Source organism: Eulemur rufifrons, chromosome 20, assembly GCF_041146395.1.
Source record: "Eulemur rufifrons isolate Redbay chromosome 20, OSU_ERuf_1, whole genome shotgun sequence".
NCBI classification, from domain to species: Eukaryota; Metazoa; Chordata; class Mammalia; order Primates; family Lemuridae; genus Eulemur; species Eulemur rufifrons.
Window position 1 is genome coordinate 47341073 of NC_091002.1, and position 23751 is coordinate 47364823.

The window sequence follows — 23751 nt, forward strand, 5'->3', positions numbered from 1 at the left end:
ACTAACTCTCCACTTGCCTCGCCGCCCCCTCAGCCCGCGGGGTGCCTTCCCAGTCCTCTACGACCCCTCCTGTGTCGCCCCCACCCGCACTGACGATCACAACACTGGTGTATAGAGATGGGGCGGGGTCGAGGCCCCAGACTCGACTCCTCAAGGGGGTGTGTGAGACACGGGTTGGGGATGGGCGATAAACGGGTACGGGAGGGGCGGGATGCTGCCACGTGGCGGCTCCCAGGGCGGGAAGCTCAGAAAGGCCCCGTGCTTGGTTTAACGCTCAACTGTTGCCAATTTGAAATCTCTAACGCTTGAAGAAGGGCCTCGCGTTTGCACTTTGCGCCGGCCCAGTAATTCTTGGACAGGGATCCCCGGCACCAGCCGAGCTCAACACCCCGTGAGGGACCTCCCCCCCCCCACATCGCAGCACCCTGACTTAGTTCCTTCCCGATCCCACGTTGTACGTTCACTTGACGGATTATTGGCCTTCTGCATAGGCGTCTCGTGGGCCAGGAGGGTGGTACGTGCCCGCCGCAGCTTTCGTGCCCCGCGCGTGGGGGCCCTGATATCCGTCTTTCGGATTAATTATATTCACATATTGGTACACAGCAGTCATCTCGCCTTTCTAACAGGGTCCGTCGCTGCTCCCCAAGTAGCCCTGGGTTAAATACTGACTCAACCGTTTCGTCTGTTCGCCAGACGGCGCCCCGGAGGGCAGGACTGGCCTGTCCGGTTCGGGCTGTGCCCGTGCCTGGGGTCGGGAGCGCGCGGTAGCCGCCCAGGTGGGAACACTCGCCAGGTGCGACCCGACCCGGGGCCCATGCTCCCCGGGCGGCGCGTGGCTGGGCGGGGCCGGGACTACGCTTCCCGGCAGCCCCCGCGCGCCCGGGCCGGGGCGGGGCCGGATGGGGGCGGGGCGGCGGGGGCGGGGCGGGCTACAAAGCCCGGGGGCGGCGCCTGGGCGCAGAGTCCCCGCGGCGCCGGTCGGGAGCGCAACGCTGAGCGGCGCAGCTTGGCGCACGGCGGGAGCGGCGTGCAAGCGGACGGGCCTGGCGGCTGGACGGGCGTCCCTCGCCGCGCCGCGCGCTCCCCGCCGCCCCCCGCGCGCAGCCCTGCGCGGCCCGGGTCCGCAGGCGGCGGGGCGCCCCCCATGCTGCTGCAGCCCGCGCCCTGCGCCCCCAGCGCGGGCTTCCCGCGGCCCCCGGCCGCCCCCGGCGGCGCCATGCACGGCTCGCAGAAGGACACCACGTTCACGAAGATCTTCGTGGGCGGCCTGCCCTACCACACCACCGACGCCTCGCTCAGGAAGTACTTCGAGGGCTTCGGGGACATTGAGGAGGCCGTGGTCATCACTGACCGCCAGACGGGCAAGTCCCGCGGCTACGGCTTCGTAAGTGGTCCTGCGCCCGGGTCCGCACCCCGCCCCCGCCTTATCGCGGCCCCGGGCCCCGAGTCAACTCGGGCACCCGCCCCGCGGGCCGCAGCCGCCCCCCGCCGACGCCTCCCGCCGGGCGCGCGCACCTGCCGCGTCTTCGGCCCGCGCGGCCGTCCCGCCTCCGCCGCCCCGCGGCTCCCCGCCCCCAGCGGTGTAGGAGGGAGACCCGCTGTGCTCAGGGAGGACTCCTAAGTTTGCGGGGAGGTTTTGGGGCCAGAAGGCCACGCTTGGGATTTCCGGGAACAGCAAGCCGGCGGGCGATGGGCAAGGCTCCACCCAGGGGTGCTTTGGGGCCCGTTGGCCCTTCTCTCGTGTTTTCAACAATCCCCTCAGCCAACCCGAATAAATACCAACTTATGTAAAATTCAGTTGAAGATACATTTTTTACTTCTCTTCCAAGAACAATGTGCTGTACTGCGTCTAGAAGGAAATTCTGGGTCCTCCCTGGTGGGCAGGCCAGGCTGGGCCCCCACAGTTGTTTGGGGTTCGTTTTTTTTTCCCATTTCCTCAGGGGATTGTTTTTGTTTTTGAAGGCAACGTTTCCCAGCACTTGAACTTCGAGGGTAGGAGCTGGAATCCGGGAGGCGTCTTTGTGGGAGGTCTCTGGGCTGGGGTCAGAGGGGCCTTGGCCCAAGGACCTTGGGTGACAGGCACCCTTGGTGGGGGAAGGGAGGGTCAAGTGCCAGGGCGGAGTTCTCTGCCTCTGTCTCCCCCCTGGCCCCCCTACGGAAGCCCCTGAAGTGTCTGTGCTTCTGCAGGTGACCATGGCCGACCGGGCAGCGGCTGAGAGGGCGTGCAAGGACCCCAACCCCATCATTGACGGCCGCAAGGCCAATGTGAACCTAGCATATTTGGGCGCCAAGCCTCGGAGCCTCCAGACTGGTGAGAGCTTGTGTTTTCCTCCCCTGGTTCTCCTCGGTTTCTATATTCGGCCTCAGTATCTGTTGGGTGGAAAAAGGCCCCACCACCCCCAGGAGTGGCAGTCAGCTATCATGGGCCTGCAGAGCCTTCACAAGGCAGTCACCCCCCCCAGAGTGGGTGCTAGACCTCTTCCCAGCAGCATGTGGCCCGTGGGACGGATATGTCAGCTGTCCTGGAGGAAGGGAGGGAGGACATCACCCCAGGCCTGGAAGTTGGGAGCTTCGACACCAGGAGGAGCTGCCACCTGGGTCCCTTGGCCCAGTTCGGCCGAGTCTTTTGGGGTCCACGAGGAGGGTGGCCTAGGGAGGGGAGAGAAAGCTGATTATCCCTTTTGACTGGAGATATGTGGCCTTTGGACATCGTACCTGCAGCAAGGCCAGGTCCCTGACCATTCTCTCATTTTAGGCTTTGCCATCGGTGTGCAGCAGCTACACCCCACCTTGATTCAGCGGACTTACGGGTGAGTGGCCGTGGCTGGCTTGGGGTGGGTGGTTCTTGGAGCTGAGGTGAAGGGTGCCTTGGGCTGCTGGGTCTCAGCGGCTGGGGGAGGACAGTTTTCAGAAACGGGGTTGTGTTTATGGTGGGAGAACGAGAAGGCAGCGTGCATTTCTCATCCCTCACAGAGGCCACACCACAGAGAGGGGAGCCAAGCCTCGGGGCCTGCCTGCCCGAGTGCAGACCCTGGCCCCCTTACGAGTTGTGTGGCTTTGGGCAGCTGACACAGGCATCTGTGCCTCAGTTTCTTCACTTCTGAGATGGGGGTGGTAGCAGCACATCTGAGTTCCATGAGTCTGGGGCTCAGGATGGACCTGGAGCAGGTAGGCACTGTCGAAGCATGTGCTAATGTTCTTAGAACTGGCGGGCTAGACTCTTCCCTGGGCACCCCTGACCTGCTCCAGTGCTGGGGTAGATGGTGGCAGTAGGTCACTGCCAGCCAGTGTCCGATGTTTGTGAACTGCTGCAGGTAAGATGTGATCAGGGCCAGATGTCGTGGGTCCGAGTGGCCCAGCCTGTGGGCTTTTGTCTGACTCACTTTGGAGCAGCATGTGCCGTCATTCTCTGTCCTGAAAATCTCCCACCTCCCTGCCTGTTTTTTTAAACATCTAAGAAGGCCTGGCAGCTGCTTAGAGGACACGCATACTTCAGGGACACAAGGGACCCTACCACGCAGTCTGCTTTCCCAGCAATGTGGGCTGTTTGCCCCAGTGCAGGGAGTGGGTTGGGGGGGAGGGCAGGTCTAAGACGGGCCACCCTTTCAGAACGTTATCATCTCTTGAGCTCTTGGAGTCCAAATCCCGGCCTCCAGATTTTGTGCCTCAATTTGAGTGTGTGTGCACGTGCAGACGCTAACTGTGGAGGGCTACACAGCTTGAGGAGTGACGTGTCCCACTGGGGCGGTGTGGACACAGGCTCCCGTGGAACAGGGTTACACCCGGCTCACGGGCTGATGAGCAGATTAGTCAAGTCACCTGGGAGGAGCTGGCATGCCCGCTGTTTGGGTGCACTTGCCCTGAGGGGTGGCTCGGGGCTCCACGGTGGCTCCCTTGTGGTTTGGTGGACGTGTGTGTACTCAGCAACAGAAGGGGCCGCTGGCCATGGGGTCAGGATGTCGCCTGGGCCCTCCTGGCCTGTGCGGGTGGCCGGGCAGCTCAGCTCCCATCTAGGCATCTCTGTCCTGGGAGGGAGCGTGGAGGGCGTTGGGGGCGGGCGGGTGGCTCTGAGCCTTCTTCTCAGCTTGGGATCTGTTTCATAAATGTCTGAGAAGGGGTTTGGGAACACCCCAGCTTCATGCCTTCACCACAGGTTCGTTCTCTGGGGTTCAGGCCCCATGAGAAGGATGTTCCTGATTTTCCGTTGTCCTGACTCTGTTCCCCACCTCCACGCCAGGTGCCCAGGGGCAAGGGCTGGGTTCGGCCACTGCCTAGAGACGCGGGAAGAGTTTCAAGTGTGCGCAGCTCTCCCTCCTACAGTGTGACAAGGCTGTCCCCACCATCCCGACCAGTGTCTGGGCTTGCTCCGATCCATTTCAGCTGCCTGTGGCGCTCTAGCAACCGCCAGTGCTTGGCCTTCGGAGCCTGCAGCCCTGGGTTCAAATGTGGACTTTGCCACTTACCAGTGAGGTCCCTCCTGGAAGTGGCGTCCTCCGTAGTTTCCCTGAGAATGAGAATAACTGCTTAAAACAGCACAGGGCACGTGGGCTGGGTGCTCCGTGCTCCCCATGCACCTCCTTCCGTCCTCCCAACAGGCCTCTGAGGTTGAGATTGATACTCTCACTTTATAGGTGGGGAAACAGAGGCAAAGAAAAGTGAACAACCTGTCCGGGGGGCGAGGCAGGAAGCATCCAGGAGGAGATTGGCGCTGCGCTCTTGGCGAGGAGGGTAGGAAGGGCCCGACCTTTCCCCTGGTCGTCCTGGAGTCCCATGAGCGCCACCTGGCCGAGAGGAGTCAGGGGCCGGTCACAGATACTGCTGCTGTGTGCACCTGACTTCAGGCGACAGTGTTTTGTAACTAAATCCACTGGCTGGCCATTTAATACCTGTGACGAGGAAGAGGCCACAAACTCTATTTGTTGGTTGCCAAGGGGTGGAGACACAAACAGGGGCAAGGGGTCAGAGGGACAGTCCACTCTTCGTCTCCTGTGAGCGTTGAACTGAAGCCTCTGAGACTCGTGCCACCTCCCACCCCTGCTCGGGCCTTGCTGAGGTCCGGGATGGCTGGAGAGTCCCTGGGTGTGGCCCTGGAGAGGCGACCGGGGCCCGGCTGCCTGGGTCAGCTGTCTGCCCCTAGCTCCCGCCTGGCCAGGCTGCAGAGTTGGGCCGTCAGCGTCCCTTTTGTCTTTGCAAACAATCAGGCCCCGGGAGCGCAGCCGGGCCTGACTCAGCGGTCAGTTTTGTCAGCCTCGGGCTGGCAGTGAGGCCAGGCCTGCCGTTGGGTGAGGGCGTGGTGGGAGCCGGGCAGCTGAGGATTGTCCACCAGTTAACCCCTCTCCCGCCTGGCTGAACTCTGCCCAGACTGTCCCGATCACAGGCCTTGGACAGTTCTAAAGATTCCACAGGTTTCAGGCAAGACGGGGCAGAAGCTTTGCCTGGCCGGGTCGTGAACGTCCGCTTAGAAAGATTCACCAAGGAGCTGCTACGCTTTGACATCTGCTTGGATTTCCCTGCCAGTGTCTTTGTGTTTTTCTTAAGTTGGACAGGCTCTTTCAGACCTAACTCGGCCTGGCATTTCTGTCACCTAACTGTATCTGTGGGGAGGGCGGGGCCCAGGGTTTGGGGAAGCCTTCCTTTCCCCATGGCGAGTGCGAGATAACCGTGGAAGCCGACCCGTGTGGCCATGGACTGCCAGCCGAGCGTCTCTGCCGGGGAGTGGGGCACGCAGGAGGGAGGGCGCGGGGTTTTGGAGAGGATTCGAGTCCAGGCAGTGTCGGTCTGGCCTGGAAGGGCCTCCTAGTGTTGGGGGTGTCTGTCCACCCCTGGACCTGGCTGCACTTGGCCCTGTCCTCGGGTCAGCTGTTTCTGTGTGTGCAGGTCCCTCTCCTTGTTCTTAAGGTGCCCGCTGTGGGCCTGATGCCCATTCACGGACAGCTTCACTCCATGCCAGGCATGGGATCAGGCCCTGGGGTCCGAGACGACAGGACGGGGTCTTGGGGCTGCATGTCAGGCATGCTGTGTGCTGGAGCAAGGGCTCACACCCATCTGTGTTATGGGGATGGTGACAGTGCCTCCTCCACAGGCCCGACCTGAGGACTGAGGGAGCTCCTGAGTGCGGAGCCCGTGGGCCCGGAAGGCTCTCTGTTTGTCAGTGAGGCGTCTCCTGCTGCAGGGCTGGTGACTGTCCGTCTGCAAAACCAAGGCCAGAGCAATGGAGAGGCTCGGCCTGAGTAGGGGGCTCTGAGACCCTTGTCCCTTCCTTGAGGATCCTAGTGCCTCCCTCTGGCCACGGGGCAGCCCTTGGGTGCATCAGGGCGTGGGAGCCCTGGAGATTGATAGCGGCAGGACTCGCAGGCACGTGCACGGCCCACTCAGTATGTAGTTCCAGGGACACCTGCGTCCTCCGTGTGACGGTCCCTGGTGCCCATGCTGGGACACGCTGCCCTCGACACCACCAGGCCATGGGTGTGTGCGTGTCGAGGGGCCTGAGCAGGGTGCCCTGGTCCCCGGGGTGAGGGAAGGAGGTGCTGGGAGATGTGTGTCTCCCTAGGAGCGTGGAGCACACCCAGCTGGGAGAATGTACAGAGCTGCCTCCAGAAACGCTCCTTCCTCCAGTGTCTGTTGAGCGCCTGCTGTATGCCGGGCCCTGTGGCTGGGATACTTTGCATAAGACACAGTCCTCAGGGCGCGCACGTTCCGTCTGTGCACCGTGGGCCCGGGCTGTGGCGAGTACAGTTGAACAGGAAGCTGGCTGTGAGGGGTGCCTCTGTGGAGACCGAACAGTCCTCTCGAGTGCGGTGGTGGGTGGATGTGTCCGTGCGTGTGGCAAAGTGTCATAGAACTGCACACGACATACGACAAAGTGCATGCAGAAAATGGTGGGATCCGACGGAGGCCTGGAGTGTCGTTCATAGCACTGTGGCAACGTCTGCTTTCTGGTTTTGATAATGTGTGAGGTCACTGGAGACGTCGCCCTTGGGGGATGGTGGGGGAAGGGTGCAGGGGACCTCTCTGTGATGTTTTTGCAACTTCCTGGGAGTCCATTATTATTTTATAATTCAAAGTGGGAAAATAAAGCCAGGGAAGGGGCTTGCAGGTGGTGGTGTGCATCCGTGTGTTTGTGTGCACGTGTGTGTGCGTGCACATGTGTGTTGGGGGAGGGCCCCTCTGAGGAGTGAGGAAGTTGGCCCTGTGGGCACCCCAGGGGAGAGTGGTCTAGCAGCAGGTGATGGCGGGCACAGAGTGAGGTCAGAGGCCATGGAGGTTAAGGGAGGCCGGTGTCCCCCCCTCCCATGGTAGTGTTGCGGTTTTTTGCGCCCTTGGGGTATCTCTTGCGGTGGCCCTGCGTGGCCCCCACCGTGGCTTCCTGTTTGGCAGCTTGTCTGGAGCGAGGCGTGGGCTGGTGCCGTGGCCCTCCTGTGGGGCGGGCAGCCGTGCTGCACCTGTTGTTTGTCCGCGGCGCTGTAACAGAAACCAGCCTTGGGCGGTTGTTGGGTTCCTCTCCGAGGACGAGTCCCTCGCCCAGGCCCCGCTTGCCCTGGCAGGATCCCCTGCTGCTGGGCCTGGGCAGCCTCTTTTGGAAGCTTCGGGCCAAGAGGCCAGGGCCTGACCACAGATGGGCCAAAGCACAGGTCTGACCTTTCCTCATCCAGTGTCAGTCTCCCCACCTGCCCTGGGGACGTGGTGCAGGGTGCTGGGGCATCCGGAGCTTTCTCCCAGCCCCTCCCACCTACCCCGTGGAAGGGGGTAGGCGTCACTTCATCCGACAGACACTTCCTTTGTGCCAGGCTAGGGACACCTCGGGGGTGAGAGGAGACCCCGTTCTGCTTCATAATCCCAGCGCCTCCCGTAGTGCAGTGGTGACGAGGGGGACAGACCAGACAGGGAATAATCGTACCTCAGGTGGCCGTGGGAGGAGGGAGGAGACCAGGGAGAGGGAGGTGGGGGGGGGGGTGGGCCCAGCAGGGTGGCCTTGGGGAGGACCCTGGTGCCCCAGGGGAGCGCTGGCTGGGGCCTTGCTCTGGGCGACGGGCCGTGGCAGGCTCTGAGTGGAGGAGGAACAGGTGGACTCGCATCTCTGTTCTCAGAGTGTCTCTGTTTCTGGCTGCGGGGTGACCTGGCCTGCCGAGGGCTGGCGTGGAGGGTGGAGGCCTTAGGGGCTGCACAGTAATCCAGGTGCGAGATGATGGTGCTGCCTGGGCCAGCAGCCCTGGGGACACGGGGGATTCTGGGTACATATCGTAAAGAATTTGTGAAGAAAAGAGGAGTTCAAGAAGATTCCAGAGCATTGGGCCTGAGGACATGGAGGGTTGGATCAGCCTTGACTGTTGTGGAGTACAGTTCTGGGGAGAAGGGCGGGAGTTGGGGTTGGGACAAGTTCAGGTGGAGATGGGTCCCGGGGCCTGGTGGCATCTGCAGAGCCCTCACCTGCTTCCTGTGACGAGCTGCCCCTAGCCTTGCCTGGCTTGTCTGGAGGGCCCCAGAAAACCTGAATGTCCCCCCAGGACCTGGCCCTCCCCCCGAGGGCCAGGGCCCCCGCGCACGGGGCCCCCACACCCAGGCAGGCTGCAGGCGCGGCTGCCGGCAGCTGTACATCTGCCTCCCGCACGGCGGGCCAGGCCCCTGGAGAGCAGAAAAAGTGAAATGGGCTCATTTGCCTTTTTCGTTGTTATTTTCAGAAATGCCTTTGTGTTCAGAAAATGAGTCCTCCTGGGCTGTGGCCAGTCATTTCTCACCGAGAGTTTTGCTTTGAGTGTGGGGCAGCGTGTTCGTCTCCCTGGCGCCACCCGTCCGACTCGGCTGGCAACTCGCTGAGCGCTGCGTGGTTCTCAGCGTCCCGACCTCCCCATGTTCTCAGGGCAGCCTGGCAGGCCCTGTGACATCCTTAGTTCACATAGGGGGAAACTGAGGCCAGAGAGGCCAGGTGATTGTCCCTGTGACAGGCACAGCCAGGACCTGAACTCGGGTTCTTGCCCCTGGATCCCTGGGTCTGTGTGGCAGAGTCAGCTGGGGTGGCCCTGGGTGTGTCGGGCCACAGTGGAGGGCGCAGACGCTGCCAGGGCACGTGTGCACAGCAGGGGAGGTGGGCATCTCTTGGGTTTCTGGTCTGGACCAGGCTTCTGGAGCCCCTGTCCTGTCCTGGGCTGTGGTGAGCCCTGGACCCCGTGGCAGGCTATTTTCAGCCATAATGGTGGCCTCTTGCAGCACCACCACGATTTGGGGCTTTGGTGTTGCCCAGGCCCTGGCACTACGGGGAAAGGGAAACCAAGAAACCCCTGTGTCTTCCTCCCCCAAATGGCCCCGCCCCCCAGCCAGGCACCTGCGTCAGGTGTGGGGGAGTCTGCCCTGCCCACCCCCATAGTTTCTGCTCTCCCTCTGCCCAGGCACAGGACAGGGCCGCCTATGACTGGGGACTTGGGACCTCAGCTTCCTTCCACATCTGTAAGGTGGCCGGGATCCCCCCGTGTGCACTCGAGGGCACGGGCCATGTGGTCTGCTCCTTGGTGAATCCCAGTGGCCATGTGAGAGGGGCGCTGCACAGCTCGAGAGGCAGGACTCGAACCCAGGCCTGGCTCTGTTCAAGGTCTCGTTCCCATGGCAGAGGCGGGGCTGGGCAGGAGCGGTCTTGATGGAGGCACCGCCTGGGTCTCTGGGCCCTGCGGGCTGCAGGGTGCTGTGCTGGGGTGGCTGCCACCTGGGAAGGGAGCAGCAGTGGGGAGGGTGCAGGAGCTCCCCGGCAGCACAGCCCAGTTGGGCTCCCTGGGTGCTTGCGGCCAGACCCGTGGGGACAGCAGAGCCCCTGCGCCCCGTCACTGCCCAGCTCTGCCCACACCTGTCTGCTGTGCATTGTACTCTCAGTGTGGTGGGTCACCGATGAACTGTCATCCTAACGGGTCAGGATTTGTTCCTTACATGTTTTAGAGTGGCAAAATACACATAATATAAAATCCACCATTTTAATATGTACAGTTTGGTGGCATTAAGTATCTTCTCAAAGTTATGCAACCATCACCATTATCTAATTTCAGAACTTTTTGATTGTCCTGAAAGGAAACCTGTTGGTACTTACTCCCCTTTCTCCAGCCCCTGGCAGCCTCTCATGGATGTGCCCCTTAGGGACAGTTCATTTAAGCAGACTCAAAACAGTGTGTAGCCTTTTGAGCGGCGGCTTTCACGCAGTGTAATGTTTTCAGGGTTCATCCACGTTGTGGCACGCAGGGTGCTTTGTTCCTTTTCGTGGCTGAATAGTATTCCGTTCATGGATAGACCACATTTTGTGTATCCGTCCGTCAGTCAGTGGTCATTGTGACTCGTGAGCACTGGCCAGTTCCAGCGTCCCGAGCTCCCTGTTTCTCAGGGCAGCCTGGCAGGCTCAGTGACATCCTTAGTTCACATAGGGGGAAACTGAGGCCAGAGAGGCCAAGTGATTGTCCCCGGGACAGTGACAGGCCCGGCCAGGACCTGGACTCAGGTTCTTGCCCTTGGATCTCTGGGTCTCCATGGCAGAGTCAGGGCCAATAATGTTCTGTTTTTAACAACGCGTGGAACCTGTTCTCCTCGTGCAGATGTTCAGACCTGCACGTGCCGCTCTCTCCAGCCCTTTCCCGAGCATTCGTGCCATGGCACCTTGGAAAGCGGTGGCATCTCTTGGACCAATGAAAACGGTAGTCTCATGCCATTCAGCCTCTCCTGTCCTTGGCCTGGGTTTAAAGGGACATTGGTTTTTATTTTTCTAGCATCAGCAATATGTGCAAACAGTATCATCGTTAGCAGCAGTGTTGCAGGTCTGCACACACAGCCTCGCGGTCTGCTGCGTGCCTTCCCTGCCAGCGGCATGGTGGGGGAGGCGGGGGCTGAGCGGGGCCTCCTCCCTTCCTAAACCTAAAGGGGTGTCAGATCCTGTGGGTGCTGGTTGGGAGCGAGGGGTCCTCTTCGATCCTGAGCGGGGCCAGCTGCAGGGAGGGCACATGTGTTTTCAGTGGCCCTTGTGTTACCAAAATGCTCTACAAAAGGCTGCCCTGTTTCTGTCCTTGCCACAGGTGGAGAGCCAGGGAGGGATGTCCTACCTTTCCTTTTGGGGCAGCTTCCTGCGAGTAGGGGCAGGGCAGGGATCCCGGCCGTCTTACAGATGTGGAAGGAAGCTGAGGTCCCAGGTCGCCCCATAGGCGGCCCTGTCCTGTGTAACTCACGCAGGCCTGATGCCCGGGGAGCACTGTCTGGTGCAGACACGGTCACTCTGCCTGACGCTCCCCAGCATCTTCTGATGCCGCCAGGTGGGTGCTCCTGTTGCAGACGTGCTGTGAGGCTCAGAGAGGCTCAGCTGCTTGCCCAGAGCTGCTCAGTAGAGCAGGCACACACCAGGGCAGCTGCCTCCCTGAGCCTCAGTTTCCCCCTCTGAGGCATGGAGTTCTTACCTGAGTTGGGTGTGCTGCGTGCACGGTGGGCAGCCCACGGCAGGCCTGCAGTAAGTGGTGCCTCCGTGACACGTGCCATGGCTGCCTGTGGCTGGGGGCTGAGAGCACAGGTCCACCCCATCCGCTGTGGGACCCTGGGCAAGTCACGGGACCGTGTGTAAAATGAGCATAATGACGTGAGGACTCACCGGTGGGGTGGACGAGTCCAGCTACCCCGCGAGAGGTGCCTTTCACTCGGGCACGGGCTGGCGGCGTCGGTGTGTTCTCGGCAAAGACAGCTCCGACCGCAGGCCGGAGTCTGGGCAGTGAAAGCAAGCGGCATGTGAGTTAAAGAGACAGCTGTGGTAAATGAGTAAACTGTGCAGGTGTCACTTGATGTCACTTTAGTGCAGGCGTTGGGGAGGTAAGCCGGTGTTGGGGGACGGGGCTGGCTTCACAGACGAGCGACCTGGCACTTGGCCAGGGCCCCACACTTGGTTTCATGCTCTGCTGTCACTGTCTTGAAATTTTTAATCGTTTTTAAACAGAAGTCCCATGTTTTTTATTTTTTCACTGGGCCGCCCAGATCCTGTGGCTGTCCTGGGGGGCAGGTGATGGGCGGGGGGCCGGGAGGGCGCAGTGTGGCAGGAGCAGCCTGCGCAGAGGCCCCGGGCTGGGGTGTGTCTGCTGCGCAGGGTGGCAGCTCCTGCTGCACGGGGAGGAAGCAGGGACTCGGGTGGGTCCCAGCTGTGTGTCCCCCACTGTCTGCCGCCCGCCCCTGACTTCTCTGCCTGGCCCCGCAGGTTGACTCCGCACTACATCTACCCGCAAGCCATCGTCCAGCCCAGCGTGGTGATCCCAGCTGCCCCCGTCCCGTCGCTGTCCTCGCCCTACATCGAGTACACGCCAGCCAGCCCGGCCTACGCCCAGTACCCGCCGGCCACCTACGACCAGTACCCGTATGCCGCCTCACCTGCCACAGCCGCCAGCTTCGTGGGCTACGGCTACCCCGCCACCGTGCCCCAGGCCCTGTCGGCTGCGGCCCCCGCGGGCACCGCCTTCGTGCAGTACCAGGCGCCGCAGCTGCAGCCCGACAGGATGCAGTGAGGGGCGTTCCCGCCCTGGGGACCGTGGCAGCATCACCCACAACAGGCAGACCCACCAGGCCACGACAGGCCGCCGCCGGCCCGGCTGAGCTCTGGGTGCGACCAGCACCTGTGCCCTGGGACAGCCGGGAGAGGCCTTCTCTTCAGATCTGGGTCCTGTGTCACCAGGGAGGACTTTAAGAAGAAATTCCTCCTCGCACACGGCGCAGCCTTCTTCCCACACCTTTTCCTGCCCCTTGTCACACTCCAGGTGCCCTCAGGCTTGTCTCCACGGCAGCGTCCAGGCGGGTCGTCACGGATCCTCCCCGGACCCCAGCTGCCCTTTGGCCTGTGCAGATACCTTGTCCGGCGCGGAGATGCCTTACCCCAGGGAAACCTGCGACAGAAGCAGATTGACTGTTTATTGTCACTGGATCCTAACAAGCTGTCAGCCTCAGTCGGGTGTGTGGGGCAAACACCTCCTCATTGAATTCTCATTTTCTACCTTGCACGCGGCGGCTTCCTCAAGGCCCACCGGAGCGCCAGGTGCAGGAGGGCCCCGGCTCTGCCCAGAGATCTCCTTCAGTCGAAGCACTGCGACTTTTTTCTTATTCTAATCGTTTTGCTACTAAGATGATTTCACAAGTTCAGTCTATTTTTTCAGTGGAGACTGCCGCCACCAAGAATCCAAAACCTATTTTTGACTTTGAGCTGTTTGCTTTTGTGGGTTCCACCCGTGGGGACGAGGACCGTGTCTCTGTAACGAAGCATCTGCCGGCTGGCAGGCCGGGGCCCTCGGCAGGGCGGCGGGGGGCGGGCCCCAGGCGTTCAGGCTGCTCAGGGTCTAGACCACAGGGGCCTGCCGGGCGGGGGGTGACCCTCAGCCCTGCCCTCGGGGGGCTCCAGAGCGCAGGATCGGCCACGCCCACCCTCTTCCTCCTGTTGCCACCTGCTGAATACAGGCCCAAGACGTGCCCCTGCCGTGCGTGGGAGTTGGTGGGGTGGTGGCTCCTGTGGGGGCGCTGGGGGCCGAGGGGAGGCGGGGCCGCTGGGGGTTCTTTCAGACCTACCTCAGGGAGCAGGAGGCTCGGGAGCGGAGCGTGCGGCGCTCCTTGGCACGCCTGGTAGAGTTGAGGCCTAGAAAATAAAGGTAGCTAATATTATAATATTTTTATTAGAATTGTTCTGATTATAAAAATAAAACTTGTTTTCTTTAAAGAAATAGATGGTTTATAGTTTTTCCTCGAATGGGAGCTTTGGGCCTCCTGCCCTGGGCCCCCTGGCTGGGGAGCTGGGTTTCACAGTCATCCATCAAACACCCACCCTGCGCCGGCCACTGAGCACCTTGGTGACAGCTGGAGCGGCAGCCCCGTTACCACCCACTGCCATGGGGGAGGACTGGCGTCCCCACTGTGTACGTCCCCAGGCAGCCGTGTGCCGCACGTAGGCACTTCTCAGAGCACGGCCCTTGCAGTCGTGGCTGGGGGTACCGGGCAGGCAGGGGGTAGTGATTGGCAGCTGCACCAGGAGTCCGCAGAGGAGGGGGGCAGTTCCCCAAAAGAAGGGTGCCCCAGAAGCCCCTGAGCAAGGGCTGCTGAGCAGGTAGAACGGCAGGCGTCCAGGACAGCTGCCCCAGGGTGCTGGCAGCCAGGACAGGTGGGCAGAAGTAGCAAAGTCAAAAAGGGATTCTTGGCCTGGGGTTGGATGGGCCCCCCACGCAGAGACAGTCCCAGCATCCCCCAGAACCCAGGGCTGGGGAGGTGACGGGCCTCGCGGGAGGCGGTGATGGGGCGCCGATGGGCCACTCCTACCTTCGCTGCTCACGTGTTCATTCATTCATTCCAAGAAACGTGAGCTGGGTCCCGTGCAAAGCCCTGGAGCTGGTCACGAACAGACACAGCCCGCCCTTCAGGGTTCACGATCTGGCGGGGGCGATGACAGACAAGCCCGTGGGATGGTCCCCAACGCTGATCAGCCCTGGGGGAGACCGTGCAGGGCAGCGGGGAACGGCAGGCGCACAGGCCTGGAGGCAGGGACAGGTCCATAGGAGAAGGCCAGTGTGGCTGGGGAGGGGGCAGGCAGGGGCAGTGAGGGGAAAGTGGCAAGGGATGAGCTTAGGGAGGTGACAGGGCTGGAGCTGGGGAGACAGGGCCGTGGGGACAATGGTGTGGAGCATGTGGTCTGCGGTGGGGGGGGGGACGGGGGTTCACGGGGATGCCACCCGGCAAGCCCTGCATGGTGTGGTTGAGGCTGTTGAGGGGGTGGCCCAGGGAGCTGTGGGGCCCAGAGGAAGCCCTGGGCCTGGGGGAGGGGCAGGGAAGATGTCACAGGTAGGGAAGACCCCGAGGGGCAGCGGGCTCGAGGGCGAAGGGGCTGCTGGCGTGGCAGGGAATGGAGCGGGGGATCCTGGTGAGGAGGCTGTGGCCTTGGCTCCTTCAGGCCAGCCGCCCGTGCCAGGCCTGTCCTCCCCTGACCCCGGCAGGGCAGAGCTTGGCGTACGGACAGAGGTGGTCAGTCCCCGCCGCCCTCACTGACCCATGCAGCAGCCACGCCAGGGACTCAAAGTTGCCCTGAACTCCGCTCCCTCCCTCACCCCACATTGGACTCAGCAGGTCCAGAAGATTCACGTCCTAAGCCCGTCTGGAATCCACCCCATTCTCCCCGCTCTGCCCCAGCCATGGCCCCGGCACCACCCACCTTCTCACCTGCTCCTTGCCATGGCCTCGCTGCCTCTGCCGACTTCCTCCTGCAGTCCACGACCACGCGCAGCCAGGGCTCCCTGTTCACCCGGGGAGGTCACACCTTCCCCAGCTCAGCCCCTTCCGTGGCTCCTCATTGTCCTTGAAGATAAAGCCAAAGTTGTCACTGGTTCCCTGGGCCTCCTACCTACCTCGTCACCCACTTGGCTCCAGCCACCCCAGCCTCCCCGCTGTCCCTTGGGCACAGCTACCTCAGGGCCTTTGCACTTGCTGTTCCCACTGTCGGGAACCTCTAGCTGACCACCTCCTGCAACTTCCCCTCATCTTCAACCTCATCTGTCCCTGTCCCACCCTCTTTGGAACATCAACTCCTGGAGGGCAGGGGCTGTCTGCCTTGTTTCCCGCTGAGCTCCCACTGGTGCTGTGCCAGGCGCACAGCTGGGAAACTGAGGCCCGCTGCAAGCAGTCTGAACTTGATCCAGCCGCCAGTGAATGGGTGTCAGAGATTTCCGGCAAAGGATGAGCCCCAGGACCCACCGCACCAGCTTCAGGCCCATCCACGCAGGTTGGAGTGTGCTGGGCAGGTCTGAGCTGGCAGAGGCTGGGCTCAGGGGACAGAGACCACAGTCACCGTCATGCCCACATGGGACATGCAGAGGGACACATGGAGAGAAGAGCGGCCTCCCAGGGCAAGGGCAGGAGGGTCATGGGGCAGATCCTGCCACCACCTCCCGCGGCCAAGTGTGGCCTCCCAGTCCCACAGAGAAGGAAGTAGCTGTGCAGAGAGGTCAAGCGACTCGCCGGAGGCCACGTGGCCAGGAAGACCTGGGGCCAGTTCTGCTGCAGCTGGGTCTGACCCCAGAGTGCAGGGACAACTCCATATGGTCAGCCTTGACTTTGAAGAAAGACGGGGTCACCCTGATGGGGAGGGAGTGTGGGGTGGACCTGGGGCTACCTTCCCTCCCTGCTCTGTCCCCGGAGGGCACCCAAGGGGTCTTCTCTGGCTTTTTCCAATTTGACTTGAGATTTGCAAATAGCCTCTGCTCAGGGCAGTGTCAGGCAGGCCGGGTGCCAGGTGCGACTGTCTCTGCCAGTTCACTCTTCCCAGGGCCTTGCGTCCGCTCACGAACCCTGGGGAGGGTCAGGGAGAGGCGTGCCCCCTGAGGAGACATTTGCTGCCACCGATAAGGGCCTGGGGGCAAGGAGAGGGGGTGGGGGCGCTACCAGGGTTATCAGGAAGGCCACTTGTGGCCAGCGAGTTTCCTGTTGCTATCGGCCGCTGGCAGCCGCTGGGACAGGCCTTGGGGAAGGCCGCGGGGCCTGGAAAACATCTTCCTGGGTCCCAGGGTTGAGAGAGCACGTTCAAGTCACCCCAGCTGAGTGGGCAGCAGGGCTGGGCTGAGGGCGCAGGGACTTGGGCCGCGGTCACGAGTCACGGCAGCAGGAATCAGAGCGAAGAGGCCGGTGGCTGCCCACATCCGCGGCAGCTGACTGCGGGTCAAGTGCTTCTCAGGGATGGTCTCCGTCACCCATGGGTATCCCCATTAACACACACCGAGGGGTGGAGCCCCCTTGCCTGAGCCCCTGGCAGGGAGCTGGGGGGCAAACGCCCCGCCTCCCTGGCCCCCAGCGGGATCGCTCTATGGGCGTGTCCTGCGCTGGCACCCTGAGTCCCCACGGCAATGACTGACTCCATAACACACCCTTCTCTTCATCTCACGCCCTCAATCCTGGGACGCGCCTCCTGGGGCCACCTCCAAAATAAACCGCAGCTTGGGGTTTGCACACCCAGCCGAGACAGCCCTGAGTGTCACAGTGCGGGGAGGGCCAGGCACTTGCTACTCCCGAGTCCTCTGAGCCCTGGAGGCAGCTCCTGCTCTCTTCCCTTTCAAGGAGGTGACGAGGCAGGACAGCGTGGCCAGGGAGCCCACCAGCAGGGCTTGCTCAGGGCCAGGTGCCTCTGAGCTCTTACCCTCGGAGCTGGCAGGTGGACAGGCCCGGGGAGGACGCTCGGCCTCTCACCTCTGGAGCTAAGGTTGTCCTCAGGCCCCCAGAATGCATGACAACTAACGTTCACTAGAATTTACCATGGCTGTAAGTCTATTCTCTCCCCAAACCCTTCCAGCAACCTGTGGGAGGTTGATTGTGCCCAGTTCACAGATGAGAAAACCAAGGCTGAGAAGATTTAGCCACCCGTCCACGGCCAGAGAGCTGGGGAATGGGAGACCCAGGGTCAGCACTCGCACCCCCCGAATATGGAGCCTCTGTCTGAGGACCGGGCTCGGGCCACCACCCCATCCTCCACCTCCCTCACCCCAAAGCCAGCCGGGCGTGTCCTCCCTGCGTCCCTGTCCTGGCTGCTGAGTAACATGTAAACACCATAAACACGGAACCAGGACTCCCCCGGGCCACAGGCTGGGGACCATCCAGACGCAGCGAGGACACCAGGGCAGCTGCCCAGTGTGCCCCAGGCGGGGTGTCGCACGGGCACAGGCTGGGGCGGGCACCTGGCCCTCCAGATACCTCCTGGGCCTCCCGCGTGGCTGATAAGTGCCGGTCTCCGCTTATCAGCCCCGGGCCCTGCCTGCCCGCCCCCGCCCCAGCCTAAGTGCCCCAGGCCTGTGCACAGCCCCGAGATGGGCCCAGCCCCCCAGCCCGGCCCGGGCACATCGGAAACAGCTCAGAAGGTCCCCGGGCGCCTCCTGCCGGCCTCCCTGCCCCAGGGACGGGGGCATGTTTAGAGAAATTAAAAATAAATGTTTTTTGTCTAAATTACAAAACTAGTACTATTTAAAGGAAGTTAATTAAAACAATCTATGTATGTATGAACAGGGTGGAAGGAAACAGGCCGGGGTTAGCAACAGCAGGACCACAGGGGCTTTTACTCTGTGCCACTCCCAGCTGAGCCCGAAAACCGGAGCGCGAGGTTTGGCGCTGGGTGGTTCGACCTTACCTTCCGTGCACGCCTCCACGCCCCGAGTCCCTCGCGGCCTGAGCCTGGGGGTCCAGCTGCCCTTGTGCCCTCCAGGCTGTCTGGGGAGCCCACTCCATCTTTGCGAATGGAACTCAGAACGTGACGCTTCCTGGCAAAAAAAAACAAAAAACAAAAAAAAAAGCCCTCCGAGTGTCCCTGCTGCCCTGGAGTAAAATGCCAGTTCTTTGCCGCAACCTCCACTGCCAGGTGAACCGGACGTGCCGCCTCTCTGATCCCAAGAGTCGGAGACAGAGTGACAGAGACAGAGAGCGCCACTCTCCCCAGTTGCCCTTTAACCCCAGCTCACATGTCGCCCTTGGAGTTGGCTCCTGGGACCTCCTGGCTGAGGCGTCTCCCCCGACCCCATCCTTGTTCTCTCTCCTCCCAACGGCGTCCTAGCCATGCGAAGCGGCGTCTCATTTTTTTCCTTTGATTTACATCTAGTGTTATTCTTTTAAATCGGTTTAAATCATCCGAGGAGTCAGCCCCATGCTCTGCTCGGGGAGGATTTTAGAGCCCCCGCCCTACTCTAACCAGAGGACTAACGAAAAGCGTTTTTACCACCGACCCACCGAAACCCTAAAAGGAAGACAAAGGTGAACTCTTCACGCAGCCTCGGAATCCCTTTGCTGAAGAAACTAAATAGAAAAACAACGGGAAAACACACAGGTGGAAACATAAAAATTAAACTAAGCACGTTGGCTTTAGGCCCGGTTTCACGTGAGAATCATCAAGAAATGCCAGGCCCTCCCCAGAGACTGGTCCCAGGTGGGGCTGGGCAAGGTGGTTCTCAGCAGCTCTGGGAGCCCCGATAACAGGGATTGCTCTGGGGTGGGGCCGCGTGGTCCCTTCTTGAAGTCACTGTAGACGTGTCTGTGCTTTGGACGGGTTGCCAAGTCTGGCTGGGGTTAGAGCCAGCCAGCAAGGGATGTTCCTGGTGTTGACGCTGGTCTAGGGGGTCCCCGAGATCCTCAGTACTGGGAAGTGGGGGACGCATGGGGACCTGCCCAACACAGAGGGCCCGGGAGCAGGAGAGGGCACTTCCTCAGGACAGGGCAGGCCCGGACAATAGCACAGCAGCCCTGATGCTGGCAAAGGGCTGGCAGCCTCTAGCCTGCCCCTCAAAGCGGGCCCCAGGTGCTTCCTTCGCTCGTGTTCTGGGGGGTCCTAGGGGGTGTTACTCCTCTCCTGATGAGGACACCAAAGCCAGCATGACTTCGAGGACAGTGTCTCCGGCAGGACTGGGGGGTCTCGCTCCCAACTGTGTGAACCTAGTGCGCACATAAAAGGCTCCTAACATCCATTTGCTGAATACAGGAAAGCACGAGTGAATGGAAGGAGGGCAATGAGCTGCCTCTTCTAGTTTGTGCCGAGCTGTCGCCATAGGGCTCAACTCACCTCTGTTCCCACCTGTTTGCCTGTTAGGATGAGCCTCCAAACTCGACCCAAAACTCAGCCAGGCTCTGGGGGCAGTTTAGCACCTGGTCTGCTGACTCGGGGGGAGCTCTGATCACCCTGCAGAACATACCTTCTTTGCCAACCCCTCGTTTGCAGGGGGCTTAGAAGGTAGAGACCACCAGACTCAGATTATGGTGGCCTGGCTGTGACTTCGAGGTCAGCCACTGTGCAGGTGCGGATGCTCACCTGTGACCATTCCATCTCCTCCTTGCCTGCCAGAGAACCCCGGTTTTGCTCAGGAACCAGAGGGTGGGCACCTCCACAGACTGTTGGGGGAGGCCTGGGTGGCCTAAGCCAGTTACTCCTTCCCTTGCATGGGATTGGGCTGGGAGGACACGTGACAGTGCTGGGGCACTGAGACGTGGGGAAAGGCTGCTGGGGGACTCTGTGACAGGCCTCCCCACTGGGGAAAAGTGGACACAGGCCTCTCTTCCTCCCCTGGACATTGTCAGGTCAGCTGTGGCCTCTGAAGCAACAGCAGCCACTTCATGACCATGCAGGGACAAGCCAGAGGACAAAGGTGACTCATGGAGAAGGCAGAGCAGAGCAGTGAGTCTGGGTCTGTGATGACGTCCCCTAGAGTCCACCTGCCCTGGAACTGCCACCTCCACCCTGTGTTTGCACTAAGGAAAATGATATATTTGGCTCATCGCATTGCTTCTGGCTGGGATTTTTGTTATTTGCAGTCAGAAGTTTCCTGCATAGTCCCCCTGAGCCAGCCCGTGAGGCAGCGGGCTTCCTCTTTCAGCCTCAGGTTGTGCATCTGTAAAGTGAGGGTTGAAGACACCGGCTCTGCCTGTGGGTTGCTGTGAGGGTCCAATAAGATAACAGGCTGATTTATAAACTGTAAAGCTCCATGCAAGTTGTGCGATACTACAGGAGGGGCGACTCATCTGAAAAAGGGGAGGTGGGCCCTGATGCTGTGGCAGGCACCTGCTAGACTTGAGGACCCCATGGGCAGTAGCCAGGGTTTCTGCTTTCATGGAGCGCACAGGGTGGTCAGGAGACAGACAATGGTGACAACTGGGGCTGCAACCTGGCACAACTCTGGGGGCAGCATTTGAGTGGCTGGTGGGTGTTCTGGGGGCAAAATTCACATGAAAGGCGGAGTGAATGGGGCCCCTGAGTTGTGCAAGGGGCAGTCCACCAATAATCGTACTGGTGGCTGAATCCTTACCAAGGAAGACATGCTCTGAAGGAAAGGAACTCAAGTGTCCATGGCAGAGACCCTCTCCTGGACCCGGAAGAGGGAAGGCTTCCCTGAGGAGGTGCCCTCAGGCTGAGACGTGAAGCATGGTGTGTTGGACTAAAGATGGCTGTAAATTCTTTGTCACTCCACCCATCGAAAGGAGAAGTCTAGGTCCTCTGTCCTGGACCTGGCTGGCCTGTGACTGCTGTTTACAGTGGAAATATTGTGCCCGTTCTCGGCCTGACCCTTACGAAGTCCTGGCAGCTTCTGCTTCTACCTGTTGGGAGCCCTAAACCACCTTATGAGAAGTCCAGCTATCCTATGGAGAGATCTCGTAGACAGACCACCTGGAGAGGCCATGCAGAGAGGAACTAGGCCGCAAGCCTACCTGGAATGAGAGCAGAACACAAGCTTCCCTCCCTCCCTGCCAATGGACCAGCCCTGGGAGTGCACCGTTTCGTATGCCCCAGCTCAGTTGAGCCCCAGACAACTGCCAACAACATGAGGAGAAGAGCCGCCCTGCTGAGCCCAGCCATCCCACAGAATCATGAGAGATAATAAAATGGTGGTTGTTTTAAGCTATTAAATTTTGTAGCAGTTTGTTATGTAGCAACGGATAACTGAAACAGATGACAGTGAGACATAGAGAAGAACCTTTTCCATTGAGTAAACAATACACAAAGGTCATACAATGTCTTAAAAATCTACCTTTGGGGACCTGGCTCAAATGCACCATTTCCAGAAAATGTTCCTGAAATTTTGTTTTCAGAATTAATTCTTCCCTCTCCTGGGCTTCTGGCATGATCTGCTGACCCTGTCTCTCTGGTCTTTTGCCACCTTCTGCTCCCTGAGTGCTGGGCTCCCCTGGGAACTCCCAGCACCCAGTACAGACCCGGCATGTAGTCAGTGAACAGAGAGAAATTTTTGGAAAAATTTCCCACCTTGGCTGGTGTCTCAGAGGGTCAGGTGGTTTGGGCCCACTTCCTGCAGATAGGGTTTCCACAGTTATTCTTGGGATGGTGGCATCACTGTCACCTCACATCTCTCAAGCTGGCCCAGGGGACAGTGGACATGAAAGGCAGGGGACTGGACTGGGGACAGCAACGGCTCCTTTTTAAACTACTGAGTGTCGATGATGCCTGGTCAGCCCCAGGACACCCGCCCAGGAGTCACCCAGAGGGGCCACCGTCTTGGAAACTGTTAGGAAGGAACATAACTGATGTCTATTGAGCATGTGCAACATGGCAACGCCATTCTAGGGGCTGGGGATACGGCCAGGACAAAAGAGACACCGTCCCTATCCTCAAGGAGCATACTGTTCTCCTGAACGAGGAACTCAGAATTGTACATCAGACAGTGCCAAGAGCTGGGCAGGGAGGCAAGGTGGAGTGGATGGGACAGAGAGCCGAGGAGGTGCCTGTTTCTAATTTACAGAGGGTTCAGGGAAGGCCTCGCTGGGGTAGTGACACTAGAACGACATCCGGAAGGAGGCTAGGGGAGAGGCTGTGATGTGTGGGGTGAGAGAATGAAGCCAGGGGAATGGCAGGTGCAGAGGCCTGGGGGCAGGGCCCTGCTTGGCATGTTGGAGGGACAGAGAGGCGGCTGCTGTGGCTGGAGAGGAGGGTGGTGGGAGAGGTCAGAGGGAAGCTGGAGGAGATCACACAGGGCCTTGCGGTCAGGGGAGGAAGTGTGGGTTTAATTTCCTGCACAAAAGGAGAAGCCATTGGAGGGTTTTGAGCAGAGGAGCATGTGAACTGCCTTGGTGTTGAAAGGCCGTGCTGGCTGCGGTGTGGATGACAGACCAGAGCCCCTGCCCCCGACCCTGCCCTCAGGAGCCCTCGGGAGAGTTCAAAGACAGGGGAGGGTGGGCGGTGAGGGCTCCCTCCCGGTTCCTCTTGGGACAACCTCGCTCTCCTCCCAGGGCCACAGAATTCAGTTTTGACCATATTTGCCTCAGAACCAAGTGGCCCCCCTGTGGGGCTGTGGTATAAATACCAGTTTATTTACTCTGTGTCCCAATAAAGAAAGCCTGCCTCTGAGCAACAGAAGGCTTCCCTGCTCCTTAGCCACCTGGGACAGGGGACCACGGCCAAGGGCTCTCGGGCTGGGGTTGCCTGGAGGTTCTGAGTCATTTGCTGGGGCCGCCTGGGGGGCTGGGGCGTGGGGGGTGCTCCTCGACCCAGGTCACCCTGCAGAAAGTAAAGCAAGGCAAATCTCTTCCAGAATGGACCTCCCGCAAGCCCCTTTGTGCAGGTGGCCGGTGGGGCCACTCACCAGACTCCCTGTAATGTGCGCAGGTCGGGGGGCCATCCTTGTCCTGATCCCAGTCCCTGGGGCTCGGGGTGGGGCTGGGGGATTTGACTCAGACCTGGCTAATAAGAGCATTGCATGCCACTGGCCTCGGTGATTGGTTCCGGAATGGGCACAGGGCTCAGCTACAGCCAGTGAGATACAATGAGGCTTATGCTAGGGAGGCCGGGAGAGAAGCGGGGCCCCTTTTCTGTGAACTTTAACCTGTCGGGGGTTAGAGCCTGCCAGGACCCTGACCTTTCATGGAGCCTGACTGTGAAACCAGTTTAGGAGGTAGCAGGGTGGAGAAAAGAGAGAAATCAAGCCCTGATGAAAACGTTTAAGCTGCTCAATCCAGCTATTCCTGAAGGCAGAGCAGAGAGAGAGCCAGTCAATTCTCTTATTTCATTAAACCAGCGTACTGGTTTTCTGTTACCAAACCGTCACCAACTTAGTAGCTTAAGACAGTACTCATCTGTTACGTCACGATTTTGTGGGTCCGAACTCCGGGGATGGCATGACCCAGCTGGGGCCTCAGCTTGGGGTCTCACAAGGCTGAGTCTCTGGGGAAGAGCCCACGTCCAGGGGCATCTAGGCGCCGGCTGCATTCAGTTCCGTGTTGTAGGACTGAGGTCCCCACTCCTTGCTGGGTGTTGGCTGGGGC

At 60.5% G+C, this 23751-nt stretch overlaps 1 protein-coding gene across 2 annotated transcripts; it reads left to right on the plus strand.

The window, feature by feature from the left end:
• The first annotated feature begins 1144 nt into the window (after nucleotides 1-1144).
• RBM38 (RNA binding motif protein 38) lies at nucleotides 1145-13275 on the plus strand. 2 transcript variants are annotated; one of them, XM_069495966.1, is made up of 5 exons: nucleotides 1145-1384; nucleotides 1941-2028; nucleotides 2162-2311; nucleotides 2756-2810; nucleotides 12197-13275. In XM_069495966.1, the coding sequence occupies exons 1-5, from the start codon at nucleotides 1145-1147 to the stop codon at nucleotides 12498-12500; spliced, it is 837 nt and encodes a 278-aa protein (XP_069352067.1). In that variant the 3' UTR covers nucleotides 12501-13275. The 2 variants fall into 2 exon arrangements, with proteins under 2 accessions (XP_069352067.1, XP_069352068.1); XM_069495967.1 differs by lacking the exon at nucleotides 1941-2028 and having other exon boundaries at nucleotides 2188-2311.
• Nucleotides 13276-23751: the final 10476 nt, after the last annotated feature.

Excerpts from the sequence above, each read along its gene's own strand:
- RBM38 (XM_069495966.1), top strand. The coding sequence starts at position 1,145 with ATGCTGCTGCAGCCCGCGCCCTGCGCCCCCAGCGCGGGCTTCCCGCGG. Across the intron at positions 2,029-2,161 it reads GGGAGGCGTCTTTGTGGGAG|CCCCTGAAGTGTCTGTGCTT; the intron begins GTCTCTGGGCTG and ends CCCCTACGGAAG. Across the intron at positions 2,312-2,755 it reads GCCTCGGAGCCTCCAGACTG|GCTTTGCCATCGGTGTGCAG; the intron begins GTGAGAGCTTGT and ends CTCTCATTTTAG.